The sequence below is a fragment of the Amphiprion ocellaris genome, chromosome 16, assembly GCF_022539595.1.
Source record: "Amphiprion ocellaris isolate individual 3 ecotype Okinawa chromosome 16, ASM2253959v1, whole genome shotgun sequence".
Taxonomy (NCBI): Eukaryota; Metazoa; Chordata; class Actinopteri; family Pomacentridae; genus Amphiprion; species Amphiprion ocellaris.
Window position 1 is genome coordinate 17,429,634 of NC_072781.1, and position 21,373 is coordinate 17,451,006.

At 39.4% G+C, this 21,373-nt stretch overlaps 1 protein-coding gene across 1 annotated transcript in view; it reads left to right on the plus strand.

Annotated features, from left to right (window-relative positions):
• The first annotated feature begins 307 nt into the window (after positions 1–307).
• Positions 308–21,373, plus strand: part of klhdc3 (kelch domain containing 3) — a 30,446-nt gene continuing 9,380 nt past the window's right edge. Inside the window, exons 1-8 of the mRNA XM_023279464.3 lie at positions 308–516; positions 2,180–2,421; positions 3,973–4,149; positions 4,356–4,471; positions 4,551–4,622; positions 6,021–6,234; positions 6,793–6,879; positions 8,344–8,452. Coding sequence (XP_023135232.1) covers positions 2,268–2,421; positions 3,973–4,149; positions 4,356–4,471; positions 4,551–4,622; positions 6,021–6,234; positions 6,793–6,879; positions 8,344–8,452 — 929 coding nt within the window. The 5' untranslated portion in view covers positions 308–516; positions 2,180–2,267. The remainder of the gene's footprint in view (positions 517–2,179; positions 2,422–3,972; positions 4,150–4,355; positions 4,472–4,550; positions 4,623–6,020; positions 6,235–6,792; positions 6,880–8,343; positions 8,453–21,373) is intronic.

The following is a 21,373-nucleotide window of genomic DNA, read 5'->3' on the forward strand; positions in this document are numbered from 1 at the left end:
TGCTTGTTGTGCCTGAGGACCACTGTAAAAAAGATCAAATCAAGAGTTTTATTCTCTAATTAATTTTTGGATACAAATTGGCGTTTTCAGAAAAAATCGACGGTCCCAGTTGTAATTATGACGAGGTAGGTGGGAGAATCTAATTACTCCTATGTGACTTGAATGCAGCTCTATGGAGGGAGCTGAGGATCAGGTGCTCACAAAGTAGTTTAGCCTCGGGCCGCTTGACAGGTTAGTCCGGCCATGCTGCTTACCAGTTAACCTACCCGGGAGTAATGTAAAGAATGAGAACAACAATGTGTAGACGTGACTCTTTCAGAAAACACTGCTGTTAGGAAAGGGTAGTTTAGGTAGAAGTAATTTCCAAAGAACCCCCACGGGGTTTCTTCTGGGTGAAAACAGCCGACAGGGGGTGCTAGCGCCGGCTTCTCCTCCTATTCCGTCTGGGCAGGGGCTCTCAGTGGATAGCCCTGCCTGTCTAAACACCAGTCAACCACAAGCTGACTCGACCTAAAGGTAGAAAAATTACACTTCTGTTGATATTATTGTCTGTTTGTGAACCCATTCGTCGCTTTGCCAAGGTTGGCCTTATACGCCGTTGTGTTCACTGTTGCCGGTCGTTTTTGTGCAGTCCACGTTAGCTAGCTACCAGCTAAATTAGCTTCAGTTTAGCTTTAGCCTAGCTAGCACCAGCTCCTCCTTTGCTACCAAACAGCTGGATATAGAGACGCCTTATTCGTTACACTGTCGCTGTGTTTACAGGTGTTGTTGAGAGACGAGCCACCCCGGTGGTTAGTCCCTTTATAGGCGTGTGCTGCCTCAGTGTGACAAAGTTAGCTAACGACGGCTAGCTGGTGTATGAGGCGTTGACTGGTCTATAGTAACTGTTTTCCAGCTCAATGTCACCAGGTCTAGATTAGCTTTATCAACCAGAGGTTTATGCGCAGCCAGCTGACATGGTCAGTCGAGATCTGTGCAGCAGTAGGGATATACATCAATTTTCCTGTCTGTTAACAGAGTCCCATTTTCTACAAAACCATTGTAGTCTTTCCAAGTTGTCAGTGCCATGGCTAGTTATCAGATATCAACAATATCCTTCAGTTGAGTTGGTCCCCCTGACCCCCTGATAGTAGCTGCTTCCTACCCAATTCAGCTCTCACAAAAATATCGTTGTCCTCTAAATCTAATAACGAAAGACACAGGATGGGGATCTTTTGGGAACATTAACTGTCACAAATATACAACAATAATGGCTGAACGTTGTATATGTATTAATTCAATTTTCCGTAAGTGAAATCTTGAGTTTACCTTGTTGGTACAGCTGCCCCCCCAGAATGAGAAAGTGGACAACAAAACAGTGGCTCAAGTTAGGTTAAGTTTCAGATTTGCCTGTTGCCCAGTACTGGCCTCAGAGATGTGTGGGCTCGAAATAGAAAGGTCTGTGTTAAATAGTCTTCTGGGGATTTTATTTTTAAGAGCAAACAAAGGTTGGAGGTCACTGAGAAAGTGAGTCATTGACAGGAAAAGCTAGCAGGGGCGCACAGGGTTAGAGAGAGGCAGACTCATTTTAGCTGTTTATGGGTTATAATATTTCAAATTGGAAACTGCTTCTTGAAATGTTGTTAAACCTAACAGTTTCAGAGCTTTGTAGTTGTTAGTTTTCATCAGACACTTTTGGCAGTTGGCATTGCATGAGTATCCACACATGCAAAGCCAACTGCCAAGATGGCCATATGATAGTTTTATCGTGGCTCTGTTTTCAGTGGGTTGGAGACACAGTCATTTTATAATTCCTCAGCAGCCTATATGGAGTTTACTAATGCTAGAAGATGGCTGAATCCATTCGTGTGCAATGATATTGATATAGCATTGTTATTGAAATTCCCAAAGGGGGTGAATATTTATTATTGTATTTGTGTATTTAAAGCACTGGTAGTGCCGTGGGAGGGTTCAGAGATAAGAGTGTATAGAAAAGAGGAGTGGTAGGTGTAGGTCTAATCACCTCTTAAAATACTCTCTCAGCTTAGATACTGGGGCTTGTGAGCCTGTCACCAACAGCAGAGTTGAGTTCGCCAGGAGGACAGTTACCCTTTGTGTTTTCCTCGACTGCCCCTCCACAGTTTGCCCTGTTGTTTTCCCAAGCAGAGTGCTGCTACAGCTATTGTTGTTGTGGTCACAGGTTTCCATGGTGTTGGCTTGATGGGGTCCAAGCAGGTGACAAAGTGATGGTCTAAGGACTCCCAGTCACAGAGGTGCTTGCGCGTGGAATGTTGCGCTGGTCGGTGCACCTAGAAGGAGGGCCGCGGAGAGTCAACCATGCTGCTGTGGCGGTGGGGCACAAGGTGTACTCCTTTGGAGGCTACTGCTCCGGGGAGGACTACGAGACCCTCCGTCAGATTGATGTGCATGTCTTCAACACAGGTACGTAATGAATATATATATTTAAGGATCTGTAGAAAACCTTTTTACAAATTTGTGAATTCCTAATACAATCTGTTGTTTTTGGTTGTTGATGGTGATGAAGTGCAGCTTCTGTGGGGAATCAGTTATTCATCCCTTTCAGTAAATCCCCCCCAAAAAATAGAATTTGGTCTCAAGAGCAGTCTGTCAGGGAAAAATATGCTGATTTAAAATTGGTTAAATGCGTGCTTATCTACTGCAGGTTTTTGTTAGCACTCAAATAATTAAGTAGGTGAAAAGTTGTTCTCCTTAAATGCCCTATATTTTATTTGTAAAGAAACAGGGCAGTGTTTGTTTTTTGATTTAGGAAGTGAGGGGATAAGAGAATGTTTCAGAGTTTATTCAACTTGCACCCCTTTAACGGTAACTCATTGCAGCTGGTATTTAAAACCCAAGCTTTCCTTTGTGGTTTGTTAAAATTTCTCTTTTAGATGTTTTCAGTTGCTGTCTCACATACACAGGTGTTTTCTTTAAATGTGCTGCTCTTGTTCTTGATGTAACTGCTCCCTTTTCCTTCTGGTAACCCATTTTATTTAGTTTTTTTTTTCCCTCTGTGTGGTCAGCCACCTGCGTTTTACAACTTCTCAAAGTAGCTTGAGTTTACCTGTTATTGCTCTATCATGAAAAGATCTGTGGAGCCAAGTCTTCGACTGATTGTAATGGAAACGGCACCACCTTAACTATTGTTTCTTGTCATTTTGCTTTGTGCTTCTTCTCTTTGATGTCTATTTTACAGCAAAGCTTGCTGCTGTTAAAAGTCCTTTGATATTTTTTTGTCTTTTTCTTCACTTGTCTGTTTTTCAGACAAGTGACAAATTGCGATTCATCTGGCAGATATTTCAATCGTGACTTCATTTTAAATGTTCAAGCTTCAGTTCAATATTCACTGTGTAATAGATGTAAAACATGATCGAACGTCACCATATGAGATACCATCAGAAGTGTGACTGTCACACAAGAAAGACTGCATGTATTTGTAAAATCATTGACAATAGTTTGAAACCTCTGATGTGATTGCTAAGGTATATCCTAAGCATGAGGTATATCCATAGTTTCAAATTGTAACTTCTAATTGAAATAGATTGACTGTTCAGTCCTGCTGGCACAAAAGATTTCACACTATGCTACACCTTGCCATCCCAAACAGCAGGTTAAACACAGCTATTTTAAGCAGCAGTACAAGATTAATGAAATTTAAAAATTTAAAAATTTAAATGACTTGGATGTAAATCTCCCAAAGGTTTTACTAATCATCTTTAATTTTTTAAAAAACATCTTAGACTGAAAATTATACAGGAAAAGAAGGTTACTATTGTGCTACAGTATGTCATTGTTTGTTTAGATTTGCTTTGATAGGATACTCATCCTAAGTAAATATCTTATAATTTATCCTTAAGAAGGTTTCTGATGTGTGTGTTTCTCATTTATAAAACATATTCAGATATAAAATGAAAATAAAGTTTCCACCAAGTATTGAATTAATATTCCTTTCTTGACTGTTTTATATTTCAGTGTCATTGCGCTGGATGAAGTTGCCTCCAGTGAGGACGGGAGGACATGAACGTGTCCGTGAAGTGCCATATATGCGTTATGGCCATACAGCTGTGCTGTTGGATGATACTATCTACCTCTGGGGTGGGCGTAACGACACAGAGGGGGCCTGCAATGTGCTTTATGCCTTTGATGTCAGTAAGTAGACCCTCATCTAACTTATGCTGTGAAGTGACAGTTTCAGGCTGTGTTTTCTTTGACATGCACCTGTTTGATGTGAATCTTAATCAGAGAAAAAGTTTTTAATCTTAGGTAGCTCTAACACTTGCATATGTGTGATGGTTTTCCGTTGTACGTGACTCAAATGTTATGTCAGTACTTTTGAAACTGTTTCTGCTTCATAGGTACCCACAGATGGTTCACACCCAAGATTTCGGGGACTGTTCCAGGGGCAAGGGATGGCCATTCAGCCTGTGTCCTGGGGAAGGCAATGTATATATTTGGAGGATATGAACAGCTGGTGAGGTTTCATCACTCTTCACTGTGGAACCTACTCTCTGAATATTAAAGTTTAATTAGTTTCCTCTGCTGGTTTTTAGGCTGACTGCTTCTCCAATGACATCCACAAGCTGGATACCACCACCATGGTTTGGTCATTAATTAATGCCAGAGTAAGTAACTGTTAAGATATTTTCTTTAGTTATTCCTGTACTGAGAATGTCTTGCATAAAATATTCAAAATCAAGATTCAAATACATGTCGACACAAAGCACTCACTCACAGAAACACAAAGATAGAATGGAGTGACAACTTGCTCTGTTACGTTCAGAGCACAGCTGGAAATAAACAAACCCTTAGTTATTGCTGGGGTTGGCAGTGTTGCGACACAAGTGCCCAATGGTCAGATTGGCTGGTTACAAAGGCACTGCACTGTAATGCAGCTCCCTGGTAGGTGGCCAAGCACAAAAAGCCTCACAGAGGATTATATACACTCCCCTTTTGGAAAATGCCATTTGTGTGTGTGTGTGTGTGTGTGTGTGTGTGTGTGTGTGTGTGTGTGTGTGTTTGTGCCGCCAACCTGCTCATATGATACACCTGTCAAATACGTTTTAGACGCAGACACTGTTCAATAGGATAGGGTTTACTCGGGATTTGTGGATGAAGTCCGTCCACCTAGTTTTGCTTCCAAACTGATAACATTTTGTCATCAACAAGATTACATGGTGGTGCTTACAGATTTAGCTCTACATGTGACTGCATAATACCTTTTTTTATGCATATTCTTTGAGTTGCATTCCTTTTGGAAAGAAAGACAACCTGCTGTGTTTTTACACAAAACTAGTTTACTGTGGTAGTGGTAATGTTGTTGCATTTAACGTGTAATTCATAAAGCCAGTTTATAGTTGTTAGTACATATTATTTTTCTCCTTTATATTGTATTTGTAATGCTAGTTAAAGAGTTGACTTGTCTGCATCAGATTCATCTAAAGCAGTGGCAGCACATTCTGGAAAGGAAGGCACGTGAAAGGCTTTATCCTGGCTACTGGCCAGCTAAATGCAAAGGGAGGCTTGCCATTGTTAGGCATGGTTTCATTCAGTGGTAGCAGATCTCATTTCGCAATTCCATCTCACTTATTTTAATCGTGGTTCTCTAGTAACCACAGACAGCTAAATTATCATTCTGAGACTGGTTCTCATTAAATTCTACACAATATTCATCTACTGTCCAATGTTTTTGAAGGCTTGTGGTGCATGAAAAATGGTTTGGATGTACTGAGGCTCTGTAGTTGGTTACTTGATGCACTAGATGGTGCTGTTTAACTGCTGTTGCTTTGTTCTTGTCAGAGGAGAAGATGAAGTTTTGTATCCAAGCTTATCATGAACATTGAAAGTTTGGAGAAATGGGAGAGTCTTAAAATTAGTGTATGACATGTATATAAGCTTATGTAAAAATATGTAGGTTGCATCCAGTGAACCTATCTGCCCTGAGTAGACTGTTTTATGTTCTGTCTCTCCTCAGGTTTTCTGAGTTTAAATTGTCACATCATCTCGCAATTGTCTCTTCATAGGGTACTCCAGCACGCTGGAGAGACTTCCACTCGGCCACCATCATTGGGACAAAAATGTTTGTGTTTGGAGGGCGGGCAGACCGTTTTGGTCCCTTCCACTCTAACAACGAGATCTACTGCAACAAGATCAAAGTGTTTGACACAGAGACCAACTGCTGGCTGAGCACCCCTTCAACACAGCCATTGCCAGAGGGACGCCGGAGTCACTCAGCCTGTAAGACACAAACACTTCACTTACTTCACTATTTACTTTTAGATACTTTGATTGTGTTTTAGTTCAAGATGAGGAATTTCAGCTACAGTACATCTGTATGAGAAATTTGTCACAGTAAGATGCAGTGTAGCCGAAAAAACTTGTGTTGTGACATTTTTCATCTTTTTAACTTAGTAAAAATAATGATCTGCCACTTGTCATTAAATTAACGTGAGGTTCTCTTTATTAAGTGGAAGAACTTGAAATTCTGGAATCATTTGGCACTTTACTGATAATTATAGGTCAATTTATGTCCAAACTCCATTCATTTTCCAGTGTCACTTTTCTCTAATTCATTTTTAAGCTTGGGTTGTTTTTTGAATTGTTTGTGCGGTGAGAATATACAGACTATTCCTCATTCTGTATTTACTTAGAACAAGATTGCATTTTTTGCCCACTGTCAGATTAAACAAATCCTACTAATTTAACTGCTGTTCCATTTACTATGCTGCAAATCTAACTGATCTTTACGATGGACTATAACAAATGGTTAATTTTTGTTTTCCTTTCTGTGTTCAGTTTCATATAATGGAGAGCTGTACATATTTGGAGGATACAATGCCCGTCTGGACCGACACTTCAACGACCTCTGGAAATTCAATCCAGGTGATTCACTATTTGCTTGAGTCCAACTGAGAAAGCATCTTATGTTGCTGTACAGCACTGCTACTGCTTGTGTCTGATAGTGTTTCTTGCTCAATTGTATTTTTGGAATTCCTGCTTGATGAGTGTTTACCTCTATAGAGGAAATGCAGCAGTGGCAGGGCTAGCTTGCGTTGACCCACTTTCCTCCTCATTCTTCTGTAGAGAGCCATGCAGACAATCCTCTCCCCCTCTACTGCATCATTGTCAGTCTTGTAATAGTGGCTGGCTGCTCTCTTTTCACTATGCTGAGTGGGAAACACAGATGCCCCCTCTTTTTTGCCAGAAACACAGATGAAAAACTGACAATAATTCAGTCTCCAGAATGCTGACAAATGCTACCAGATTGTCTTTCTAGTCAGTTTAAGTGTTTTCTTGGAGAAACCTTTTGCTGTCGTTCCAACCAGAAACAACAGACCTGGGTGTATAATCATTGTCAATATTGTGTCTTACATGGTGGTAAAATGGCACTATTTGTTAACTTCACTTCTATAATGATTACTTCTGTGTTATGAAAGAAATGACAATTCTAGTTTAACTTGTCCCAGCTTCTGACTGTTTTTATGATAGTCATTGCTGGAGAAAACTGTTGTGGCATCATTGGCGCACTGTGGCGTTCAGATATATTTGAGGTAGACTAGTAATACTTTGAGGTCATGGCAACAGTTGGTAAGGCATGTATATAATGATAGCCTTGATAGTAAGCTGAACTCTACTGGTCGTTCCAGTTTCCAGTCAGTCAAAGGGTTTGGTATTTATGAAGCAGTGGGTGGGATCTTTTGTTTCTGAAGTGGTTTATTCTGAGTGAACCCGACATCTGCCGTTTACTAACCTGTGCTTTGCAGTCCACTAGATGGCAGCACATCAATTATAGTCATCATTATCCAATCTAGCCTGAATGGCCTGTTGCTATAGAGATGCAGTGATGCAGTTTGGGTCTGAGAGTGTGAGGCTACACAGTTCATCCTTATATGGAACAAATGAGAGACCTTCAACGTCGTCACTCATATTGCACTTCAGAGCACAAGAGAGTATTTTTTTCTATTTCTGAAGTGTAAGGTTTGTATTCAAATGAAGGTTAGGTTTTGTTTTCGTCCTCTCATTGCTCCTGTTCATTCCCTTGTCCCTGGTCTATGTGATTGAATACAGCAGGAAACTGAATGAAATGCAGACAGGAAAGCACTACTGGGTTTATGTAACTTTAAGTGTTTGAAAGTTTGTATAGCTGCTATGATGTAGCTCACACAAATCAACACTGGCTGTATTATTTTTAAGCTTTTTCGAGGAAGGAAGTAAATCTGAAGTTTTACTGTAATCTCTCATTTTAAAAGAAGTCAGACGGTTGTATGTATGTCTATTTTTTCTTATTATTATATCATTATGTCTAGACATTGTTATTTTAACTTAATTCTTGTCTTTTGACTATAGAAGCCTTCTCCTGGAAGAAAGTAGAGCCAAAGGGGAAGGGTCCATGTCCACGGAGGCGACAGTGCTGTTGTATGGTTGGGGATCGAATCATCCTCTTTGGAGGAACCAGGTGAGGTGCAGGATATTAATTCTTGAGCTATCACTTTTTTCTACATTGTAAAAATGGGAATATTCTGTATCTAAGGGATTTCTACTATGTGCGTTTCCTTTTTCTTTTCTCTTAGGTTTACCATTGATCAGTTTAGTGGTAAATTATTTTTTTATTAGAGCAACAGTCCTTAATTATGTTCTTTTTAATTACAGCAATAATAGAAATAAATCTATTCACATATAGCTACAAAACTGTTAATTTGACCTGTTCCTGAGTGTATCTTGCAAATATAACTGATCCCCTAACGCTCATATTGACCATAAGTACTCTGCACTGTAAAAGGGAATAATAATTGGTCCTAGTATGTACGCATATATATACCCAGACATAAAGTCACACACATACAAAGATGCTGCGTTATAGTTTAGTATGCATACGCACATACAAGTTCTCACTATTTCCCCATATACATAAATATATGTATATAGTAAAATTCAAGCCCAGCAAGGGAAAACAATGATACTTCGCATTAGCAATCGTGCAGCCCCCAGTCGATTTTCTCAGTGTGTAAATTTACTTTGTTTTTCTATAATCGATCCCCTCTGCAATTGCTGCAAAGATGTATATGATTAAAGCTTAAGCTCACAGCATTTTGTGATAAAACCACTGTGTGCCAACTTTCTTATCCAGGAAGTGATGCTGTGTTGCTAAATGTTGAATGAATATGGGCACCACTCACTACATGTGTGAGCTTTCAGCCACTTACTCACCCAAGTCTTGTTGTCCAAAATATAAGACAAGGTTGGATAAACTTGAAGGTGATTTATGCTGTTATGTAGAACAGGCTTTCAGTTTTTAGAATGAAGCATTTGTTCCAGACACCACTGGTTACCATTAATTACAGTGGGTTATATTTGCTTGCAAAAATGTGAAAGTTGCTTGTGCTAAAAAATGCATGAGGGTTTTTTTTTTTTTGTAGGAGACATTGTTATGTGGTTTTATAGTTGGAGACAGACACTGTATTGAAAAGCTTGCTGATGCTTCCAGGTGCTGTTGGGAACTCATTTATCATGATTAAAACTTTTGAAAGCTTTAGAAAAACATGCATACAGAAGGAGGTGGAAAATCAAACTTGATTTCACAAACAAATGTGACACATCAAGAGAGCAATGAGAAGGCTTTTAGTGCTTTCGCAAACATTCAGTTCAAAGAATTACTGTGGCTTGCTTTTCTAAAAAGAAAAATTTCAACAACATCCATTGAAGCTGCAACTTTGGGATCTGAAAGTACTTCTGGAAACCTTTCAAGTGTTAAATCTGCCAGCTGATTTGACTGCATGCTTAACTCTGGCCATCACATTATTTTGCAAGATGTATTTGCTTTGTCTTAATGCTTAGTTGAAAATGTTTTATTCTGAGAAATAATATGGAGCCACTATACTAGATACATAGCTAGTACTACAGTATCAAAGACAAAATATTTTCTGAATTATTTTTGGAAATACTTTGTCCTTGTGTAGTGAATTTGTTTGACCAGTGCATTCTATTTTGAAAGAATGGACCACATGCAAAGCTTAGATTCAGCTGTAATATTTACTTCACAGACAAACTTCAAATATACAAATCTGAAGTGGTATTTGTAAAACCCACTAACATATTTGGTTAACCAACCTTCCCCTAAACACTCTAGCAAACACACTCCCCCGTTCTGTTATCTGCAAAATTAATGTTAGCACTGTGATAGTTACTTCAGTCATTGTTTTTGCTATTACTATGAATAGTAATGATGCTTTTACAACTGCTACTGTCACTGTTACGGTCACTAATTTTGACCGAGGCAAAAATCTGAATCTGAAATTTTTTTTTTATTATTGAATACTCAAGTAATGATTACTGTTAATCAGCATCAGACCTGTTTGTGCTCCCCTTTCTGTCTGCCAGTCCCCATCTTAACCCTCAGTCTGTCACTGGGAGAGATCGGATGGTTTGTCCGTAATGGCTGATAATGACAACAGAACAAGATAAAAACACATACATAGTATATATATAAAACTCGTGTAGTTAGTAAATGTGTGTGTGTGTGTATGTGTGTGTGTGTGTGTGTGTGTGTGTGTGTGTGTGTGTGTGTGTGTGTGTGTGTATATATATATGTATTTTTATATATTTATAAATTAAATGGTTTAATAATGTACTGACACTGTAGTTCCTGAATCAAATAATTATTTATGCGATCTAAACTAACTAGAAAGAACAAAAGCGAATAAAATAATACTTTGTGAAACATTATTTAAGATAACTACTCAACTGCACCTAAATGTTTCCAAACATTAAAAAACTTAAATTATTCACTGCTTTCATTGATTGTTATCATAATATTTTTAAATCGCAGCCTTTGAACACAAATAGCATTTAATGTTTTTGAGCAGTTTATGGAGAAATACTGTCCTCTCATTTCAGTGAACCAAATAGAGGATCTGGCTTCTGTAGACAGCAATCTGTGATGATTGCCTTGTTGGCTGTAAGACAGTAGTGATAACTGGGAGTTTGTAGCTGGTTAGGTGCCACTGGGCTGGTGATGGACTTGTGATAGTCCAGTAGCCAGTGGAGTAATGAGGTAGCTTATAGCGTTAGCATGGGCTGTAGTAGTGCAGGTCCTGGGCTACTGTTATCATCAAGACTGTGTTATCAGGAAAGCCCCACTGGGATAACCTGATGGTGGGGATCAGAAAGCTGTGGATAAGAGTCCTCTCAGCTCCTCTGTGTCTACCGGCCCTCAAAGTCTTTGGCTGCTGCTGGATTTATTTTCTAAAGCTTCACTGGCCACTAACACGGAACAATTAATTAATTTGAAATTGGAATCAGAATTTGTAGCAATGCAGTTTGCAAATCGAAAAGGTTGCAATTTAGAATATATGTCATGCGCATCTGTTCAGGGTTTCAACTGACACATAAATGGTTTTACAAATTCATGCTCTTCGCTATTTGTGACATTCATGCCTTTGATAGTATATCTCATGTGGTAATGTTCCATCTCTTGTTTTAATTCTCTTACAAAATGAATATTGAACTGAGGTTTCACTATAAAAAACTACATTTTTAATCAAATCACAATCACAGTATCTGTCAGAAAAATTGCAGTTGCATATTTTACCCAAAATTTTCAGCCCAACAGGTCACCACATGAGGAACAGGCTTCAATACAAATGCAAACAGAGATATTCTACAGTATGATGTAGCACTTTTATTTTTGAACCTTTTAAATAGACATAATAAAACAGAAAAGTTTGGAAGACATCTAAAATTGCAACATTTGCAATTCAGTTATTGATATGACAGTAAGAGAGAAGAAATTAGTTTGTCAAAAGATCAAAATGATGCTTATTTTTGAAGATTGCTTCTCTTTGTTTGGGCTCTCACTGAGATTAGTCCAGGATGGGTTTTAAGGAGTCATGATTTCCTGTTGTGAGCAGATAATGCTGAGGCTTGAAAAGGGAGTGTCACTGGGCTGATTGAAGGTGAAGAGGAAGAAATCAAACACCACATAATATCTCCAACATCCTGTTTAAAAGCAGTAGGGCAGTTTTTTTAAGAAACTGGGGTTATCCTATATTCATGAATCCACAGCAGGTAGCATTTTAAGAGGAAATCTTTGTTTTGCCTGAGTTATTTATGAAATGGAAGACTTTACATTTAAGTGATTGTTCTGATGTTTTAAGTCAGTCAAGATGTTGTTTTCTGTTACTGTACAAATTAGGACATGATCCTTACCGGCTCTAAGCAAGTTGACCACACAGGTTCTCTTGACCAGCACTGTGCGTTTGTTTACATGAGCACACTTAAGCCTCTTACACACAGGAACTCCCATAAGCACACACACGCTTAGACACACAAACACGCTCCAAGACGCTTTTTATCACACTCATACGTTTGCTTTCTGCTCTTTAGTAAAAAACGTTGACCGATTTAAGGTTTATTCGGTTTTTAAATTTCAGTCATAATTTGCATTGATACAAATGCTATCATTACTCCTTAGTTCATGTGAACATGACGTTTAAAATCACCAAATACTGTGCCTCTCAGGCCATTACTGTGCCTCTAATGTTTATTTTTTAAAGACCTAACAACATCAGGTCAGTTAACAGGGCTAAAAAGTTATTGGTGTCTGTCTCCATGCAATTGACAAATGCTTGCACATGCCATCATGATTTGCTGGACAGCTTGCTTGTGTTTTTTTTGTTGGCGCTCCTCATTTTGGTAGGCCTTCCAAGGAAATTGTGTTGAAATTTATAGTCCACATCTTGTTTTCTCAAGTTGGTTGTCCTTTCGCAGTGATCCAAAACAGAACCCTTCTGCTGATATTTATTCCCAGTTTATTCTATTTATTTTACCTGCAGGAATTTGTTGAGGACTAATTTATTACTTTAGTGAAGGACAATAAAACTGTTCAGTCAAGAGAGAGCCCTGTGCTTTCAAAGGGGTTGTATTTTTGACTGGACGAAACATTGGAGTGTTAATACTAAATACATCGGTTAAATTAATATAGTCTGAAATGAATAAAACAGATGAGATTATAAATCTATCTTATATTATTCAGTTAATTGAACCTTGTCTACATTAGATTTCTGTATTTTGGTGCTGTTAAATTTGGTTAAGTACAACATGATTTAGTGCAGAATTTCTTGTTTTTTGATACATGCTCTCATTTCTTTGAGCATAAATGAGAAGACTGCATGTGTGTGAATGACAGGCTGGGCTTTAGTGGCAGTCTGTTGAGTGCCACTTACGTCAGTGTAAACAGGCCTGCTGAGCTGCAGAAAGGCGCGAAATTCTGCCCCATCTCTGATTTATGACCTTAGGGAGCATTCTTTCTCACGGAGTGCAATTCGATATACCCTCAGTGCCTCTGCTACACTCATTTACTGAGACCTGCTCACTGCCCCACGAAGGACGACCCATGCATGACCAACTCCACCTGCACTGACCTTCACCTACACACACAAGCAGTGAGCAGCCAAACCCTGTACATTTACAACTTATTTTTCACCTTCCGAGGAACAGAACAGTGCTGAAGTTTAGTTGCACATAAAAGCAGTGCCACCTAGATTATGGAACTCATGCTGTGCTTATGTTGTCATTGTTGGCATTCATCACAATCTGTGTATAATGGCTTACGACAAACCCAGGTTGGGCTAAATCGGGAAGCATTTTAAGCTTGGGAACAGGGCATCCTATGAGGGGCAGGATGTGAACAAGGACATGACAGATTGGCATGCTGGGAGCAGACAGCTCGGAATCTGTGAAGGGCAATCTGGCACTGGCCCCTGAACTACTTGGACATGACGATGTGTATTCACTCCCTGATTGCATTTCAGGAATATATTTTTACCATGACAGGTATTCATGTGTCTGTGCAGACAGCTATGATGACTGGTTTTAACTCATCTCTTTGTGTTGAGATGTTAGTCTGATTGAAGGCTTACTTTTTTGTCTTTGCTAAATGCCAAAGTCGAAATTATCTCTGTTGTCCTTAGAATTCAGATTTTGTGCCTTTTTAGACCCCGCAGCACCTTTATGTGGACTGCTGATAATGAGTGTACTTCAGATTGTGATTGCCTTTCGCTGTGAGCAGCAGGATTCAGTATTTGTCATTTTGGGTTCATCAATACCCAGGTGGCCTTCAGCAATGAATGAGTCTCTCTGATGTCATTGCTGTACTTTACCAAGCCCAGGTGAGGACACTGAGCCTTATGTAATTCACTGACGTGAGAAACGTAGTTTTTATCTGCATTTTTGTGGAGTTCAGTCAAATGATAATAAGGTTTTATGTATAACTTGAATGATTGCAGGTCTTAGTTTCAAAGGAGGAACCTGGTTGGTCAGGGCAGATTTGAACATAGATATGTGTGCTACTTATACGAAAGAACATGAGCGGTAGCAGTAGCTGAGACGTGCGAATGAAGACATTTTTCACCCGCTACAGCCAAGGACAGTAATTTTATTGTTTCAGCTCATGCAGCTTTTGAACAGCATTAAACGTGGCTGATATCAGCTACCATGAAAGACTAATACCAACTTTCCTGATTGACAACATTTCCTGAAAACATCTCTCTGTTTTTCTCTAGCAGATGGCCAAAGTTTTTAATTTTTCCTTCTTCAACAAAGGTGTTTTTTAGCATATAGGTCGCCTATAGCACCACCTGACAACACCACGCAGCCAAATTTATTTGCTCCATAGCATAAATAATGGAAACAAGCCTAATTTGCATTTTCTTTTTTAAAATGTCTACATTTCAAAAGTTCACTTAAGATTTGCCTCACAGTTTCATCTAAACATGGCTTAAGATGCAGACTATCAGGAGTCCTATAAAGCCACTTTTTTAAATTGTTGGCAGTGTGTCGCCACAGTTGGATGATGTCGATCGACTCCAGTTTTAGGTGCTTGTCATCAGTGACAGTTGATGTCCTGGTTTCTTTTCACTTCAGTCACTGCTTGAGGTCAACATCTAAGTGACTTCTTTCTCCAATGTATACCCTGTTACATTTGCATTGTATTTTTGGCACCTTTTTTAAAATATCAACCTCTGTTAGGATTTTTAAGGCTTTAAAATATCACATAGCCTGTGATTCAGTTACCCTGATTCTGAATTTTAGTCAATGTTCAGTCATTTAGAACTCTCAGTTTTAGTGCTGAGACTTAGGACGCTCAGTCTCATTCCAAGGTGTGCCATTTGTGTGTGTTTGAGTTTGTCTGGATGTATTCACATGACTTAGTGACTCACAGCTCCTCTTGTCGAGCTGACGTCAGAGGGGTGCATGTACACACGCACATGTTTGCTTTGTTCTGCCAACCTTAACACATTGGATCCATTTGGCAATATGCAGAGTCACTTATTACATTGAGTAAAGATGGAAAGCATGCTGATGCTATTTCTAACATTAGGTGCAAAACATTTATGCTTATTTGGTGTCTTTTTTTATGTTTCTGTCTATTGTTGAGTCATTACCCTGGCTGTGCATTGATTGTAATTAATAAAATAGTCATAACGTTAAACATATTTTAATGTAGAATCCAAACTAATTTTAAATTGTCTTACCACCATTGAGGTTGTGTGGCTGGGCTGCAATCTGAGCAAGAGGAAGATAATCTCACTGGTAGCCAAAACATCCCAGCCCAAAACCTCTAGTTTAATCCACCAGAATCTCACCATGATATTTAATCTGTGTGGAATTTCGCGGGTGGTTTCAAAAACGTAAGCTGTTTAGCCTGAAAGTTCTGCAGAGTCCAGTGAATTTGTTTAGTTGTTCAGTAAGGTCAGAAGCCTGGTGCCTCGATATCTCCTACAAGGCTGTATTGCACCTTATCAATAGCTGAAAGGGCTGCTGTTATGATAGTCCAGCTGCTTAAAGTGTGCCTTGTTATCACTGTAGAACCTGACAGTGCAAATGTTTGTCTAAACACAACATGGACCTGAGGCAGAACACATGCTTCTCACCAGGCATTGCACCAAGAAGACGTGAAGATTTTTGTTCATTCTCAAATCTGTCAGTCACTGTGGCTGCACTTATTCCCACCCATTGTACCTTAAAATGTGCCACAGTGGAACTCGGCTCCATTGAAACATGCCAGTCAGCACACGATCGATTTTGATACCACACATGTTGTCGTTTGGCCTTCAGTGTCAAAGGGTAGGCTGCAGAAGTTTCCCTTGTAAATGGTGTCTGTGCATGTGTGTGTGTTTACTATGCCCAAGATAAAACCTGTCAAACAGTGAAGGCGACCCCAACAGGATATGGGGCATCCCGCACGTGGCGACACAGGACCTTGGGGCAGCTCAGCAACACTGTGATTTACTCTTCAAAGACAAGGTCATGATAGTATTTCATCTGTATCTTAACCCTCCTTAACCCACTAACAGGCTGTATACATTATGGTGTCGTAGGGTTGAGTGTTACACAGCAGCTCAAATAAACAACCTGCGTAGGAGACAGTTTGTGATGCTGTTCTTCGTGTAAATCGGCATGTCTAAATAGTAGTAGTTTAACATTTGATTTTCTGCTGTCATTACAACTGAAACACTGATTTTAAAATTGTACTAAACTATATAGACAAGAACAAATTACAAAGCACATCAGTCGACTAACTTAACAGAATAATGGGTTTTCATTTGTAATCAGCAGGTCATTGTTAATAAACTATACTTGATGGTAAAATAGATTTCTCTGAAAACTTCCATGTTTAGTTAGCTAAAGAGACTGATCTAACATGAAATTAAACACTTGCAGCAAACTTAAAGGCCATAATCCCTCGGCAGCTCACTAGCCACACATGTATTAAAACTGTGCTTTATGATAGCTACTCTTTATTCATTCGTACTTTTCATTGTGTTTCTGTTTAGTTAGTTGACCTTGATGCTCGTCTACAGCTGCAGGTGAAGACTGGGGCTTTAGAGGAAGTAACTTATGTTTCTAAAGTGAGTCTGCCAGCTATAGAGCAACATCTGACAACCCCTTTAGATCCTTTGCTGTATATTAACCAGCTGTGTTCTCAGCCCTGAAACAGTATTTAATCTCTTCATTTTATAGGCAGCTAGGATGATAAGAAATCTGCCTTGATAAAAGGAACTCGGTTTTTATTTGTTGGGGATTTATAGTGCCAGTTTCCTATTTCAGTATCATCACCAAGTCCAACTACATTTTGTCCACAGTGGCTGAAATTTGAGATGCATGCTTCATTAGGGACTGGCATGTCCTCTGTCTAATCTGAAGTCAGGCGTCTCTCTCTCTGGGAGCCAGCTGTACTTTGTGTCTCACCCTCTGCATGGGGTTTCGGTCTGGGCAGCTACAGGTCTTAATCCAGTGTCCAGCCACTGCCCAGGAGGGGGCACAGATAGCTTGGTAAGACGAGGTGAGACAGCAGAGATTAAGGCAAAAGAAATGGACAGGAATCTATCGATCTGTGATAACTAAGCCTATTGGATTTGCTTAAGAAAGTTTAACTCTAATAACACTGCCAGCTCTTACTGGATTCTTAACAGTCCTGTAAACCCCGTCTGTTAGATCATGTCTGTATAGACTCTGTTATTTAGTGGAAATGTGTTTGCTTAAAGTGACTGTAAAAGGAGAGGATTAGGATTGGATTGCATGTTGCCTTACGTACAATTGAACATCAGAGAAAAAAAGTGAGTTATATTCCTCACTGGAATATTATACACTACCGTTCAAATGTATGGGGGTCACCCTGGCAATTTCGTGTTTTCCATGAAAACTCGCACTTTTATTCATGTGCTAACATAATTGCACAAGGGTTTTCTAATCATCAATTAGCCTTTCAACACCATTAGCTAACACAATGTAGCATTAGAACACAGGAGTGATGGTTGCTGGAAATGTTCCTCTGTACCCCTATGTAGATATTCCGTTAAAAATCAGCCATTTCCAGCTAGAATAGTTATTTACTATACTAACAACAAAAAAAATGCTTTTCTTTCAAAAATAAGGACATTTCTGAGTGACCCAAAACTTTTGAACAATAGTGTATATTCTGTATCCATCATTCTCAAGATAGGGGTTGCCTATCAATTTAGAAGTAATTTGCACGCGCCTGTTCACAACCTGTTCCCAGCACTTTCATCTGATTTCAAGGAACACCAAAGTGGTATTGAAATAATTTGATGCATGTCTGGTTGTTCTGATAAGGTGCTCTGCAGGAAGTTGTAGTACATGATGAGTTCCTGAGAGTTAGTTGGTTCTGAAGGACCAAAGTTCAATAGGAAGTTGAGAAAGGAAAAGGATGCAGATCATATCACTCCAAGAATGAGGATATGGCCAATGAAGCCTCTGTCAACAGACTTATGACAAGACAGATTCCAGGTGTACAATGTTTGTCTTGAGAATGCAGAAAGGTTCTGCAAACGTACTGAAAGTCACTTGCAAATCTTTTGGATTTCCTGGACTCTTTATAGTGTTCTCAGGCTCTTTGGTGTTTCTTCATTAGTTTTAAGACTGTAGTTCATCTCTTTGTTGTATAGTTTCGAGACCACAGTGTGGAAGAGATTGTGGTGGAGCAGGTTGTGCATTTCCAGAATGGACCGGCAATTAGGTGATTAGACACCCTCATTGAGTGTTGTTTGAAATAGCAACCAATGTTGTTTTAGTGGGGGAGCGGCATCACTCAGGCCTCATTTAGACTGGGAACCTCCACTGCTGTTGGGGGAGGAGCACTTTCACACATAGTGATACTTTGCTGATCAAGTAACAAAGTGGCCCATCAAACACCAGGATGCCACATAAAGTCGAACACTGTGACTTTCCCGCTTCTAAATACTGTCAGTCTATCAGACACATCTTACCACCCCCTTATTCCTTCCCCTGCCTCTACAATCTTCCTTTTTGTGGTGACCAATAAAGCATCATCATTCCTTAATGTTGTGGTGAATTTCACACCCAGAATGACATCCATGAGCATGTGAGAAAACCTTTATCCCCGGGGATGGAATCTTCATCTCTGTTGTTGCTCCTGTTGAAGCATCCTCTTATCTGCGCCCTTCACGCGTCAGCATCCAAAGCCTCGACTGTCCCTTCAAGTGAGCGTGCACAGTAGTTTTAGGCTGCTGCAGTGTGCTCTTTAGGTAGAGATGCTACTTTTCAATACTTCTGTTATGTTGATAAACTGCTGTGGCAGACTAGTGTCTTTTTCACACACACTATCTAATATAAGCATAATTATTGGATTTTTTTCCCTTCCACAAAGGCCATAATATTAAATAAACTGAATTTGTTACCAACAGTTGATAAAGAAGAAGAAGGATACATTTCAAATTTTGGCTGCTTGACATCGAAACAAGTGACATTACAATATTATGTCTTTCTGCAGTCTGTATTTGCAATACAAAAAAACTGCTAATAAATATGATATAGGTATAATGTACAAACTAGAAGGTAAGAGCTGTAGCTAAAGCACTGTAGCATGGTCTAGTTGTTCAGGGTAACAGCCTTCTTCATGCTACTGCCCTGATGGTTAGACTTGACTGCAAGACTCAAGCTGCCAATGTCTCTCTCATCCCTGTTGGGATGATTTCAGTTCTATAATAATGTAAGAAAAATGTGTTTGCAAACAGTGACTATTCAGTTATTAGTCCTCCTCCTTATTTAATTGGACCATAAGACTTCTGTAGGGCTTTGTTGTCCAGCTGGACCATAAGTCCTTTGTAGCAGCATAATATTCCACTTGTGATTGCTGTTTCAACTTGTGCCTTGCATCTTTCTTACAGCTCTGGGATGGCAACTTGAAATATATAGGTGTGTGATGGTGTTAGATACCACCAAGTGACCAGATCAAAACCCTCTTTATTAACAGTTAATTAGTACCACATTTTTCAAAAGATGAAAAGTTATTGCATCAGTGAGTTCTCTCTGCATGGCAGTTTAGATCTGACTTTGCACTTGTCATACAGACGTTTGTTATACCATTTTAAATGGTCAATTCAATTAGTCATGTTGCCTCATGTAGTGCTAACAAAGACATTGCAGAAAGACTTGTTTTTGGTCCTTTTTGGCCGTCAACTGATGTTGCTTTTTTTTTTTGCAAACAAATCTCCCTTGTTGTTTTACCCCTGTTGCTCGCTCATTTTGCTGTGCACATGCAGAGCCTGCACATCAACAAACTCTGCTTCTCTTAAATAACCTTTTTCTTTAGAAGCAGCCTACTGAGAATTCCTAAAATTGGAGTAAATTATGTGATAATGTCTGTCATCAGACTGACTTATCTTGTAGATTTGTCATGGAAAATAAAAACTACGCAAGTGTTCTTATTGTATCAAGCAGTACAAACATGAAGTGTTTGAGTCAGTTCCTGTGAAAGGACTATTTCACATGTGCATATTGCAATGTCAGTGCTGAAATAATAAATTGTGCGGCCCTATTTCCAAACCAAGCTGTCCACAGTTATTCTATAATGGTATCCATCAACTACCTTGGTGTGTCAGGAAGTTTCAGTCTAAAGCCTTGATGAGCATCCTTTTACAAGTGCACTGCAAAGTTCAATGCCATCATTAGAGTCACTGATGAGGATTTAGACTATGAGATGATTTTTGTTGTTTTATTAGTTAACTTTGATTCAAGTGATTCATTTCTCTGTTTGAATGATTTCACAGTAGTTTTGGAGATGCATTTTTAAAAATGTGTGTTATAAAGTAAAGAATTAGCTCTCTTTTTTTTTTTTTGCAATGAGCCAAAATTGAAAACTGCCATTTTCATCACCACAGCAATGTTACAGATAACTTGGGTGGGTGGTTGGTATTCTGATAAAGGCTCCTGCTATAAGCCCGGGTGGGTCACCTCTTGGGGGCAGGGGGTGTAATGACTTCCCCAGCTGGCCCCCTGGGACGACTGTGCTCGTGCTCTGCACCTCTCCTGGCTGCTTTAAGCCACCACCGTGTTTGTTTAGGGAAGATTAGCAACGTAAAACCCTTACAACATCCTGAACATGCAGCGAAAGGGAGATGCGATGGAGAGAAATAGAGATTGATGAGTGGAGAGGCAGTGGAGGAGACACTATATTGTGTTTAACAAGAGGATGCATTGGGGCAAGAATGAAAAATGGAAAGAGATATACTTCAAATCTGTTGGAAGCATGTTTTTTGTAGTGGTATCTGATTGTTTCTCTGGTTGGACACATGCCAGTCCATGCATATCAGAAAGCTCTATTTGAATCTACTCTTAAAGAGCAAACTTTGCTGCCATTTCCCTCAGCTATTCTCCATGGTAGATATTCATAGACACTAAACTGCCTGGTGAATGCACCTGTCTGCTGAAACTGTCCTCTGGGTTGTGTAAAACTGTAAAGTGCATTTTCATCTTCTAATCTAGACAGGTCTCTTGGTGCACTGTTGTTATGAATATAAAGCAATTATGTGCATCGAGTACATTTAGAGAACTGTAC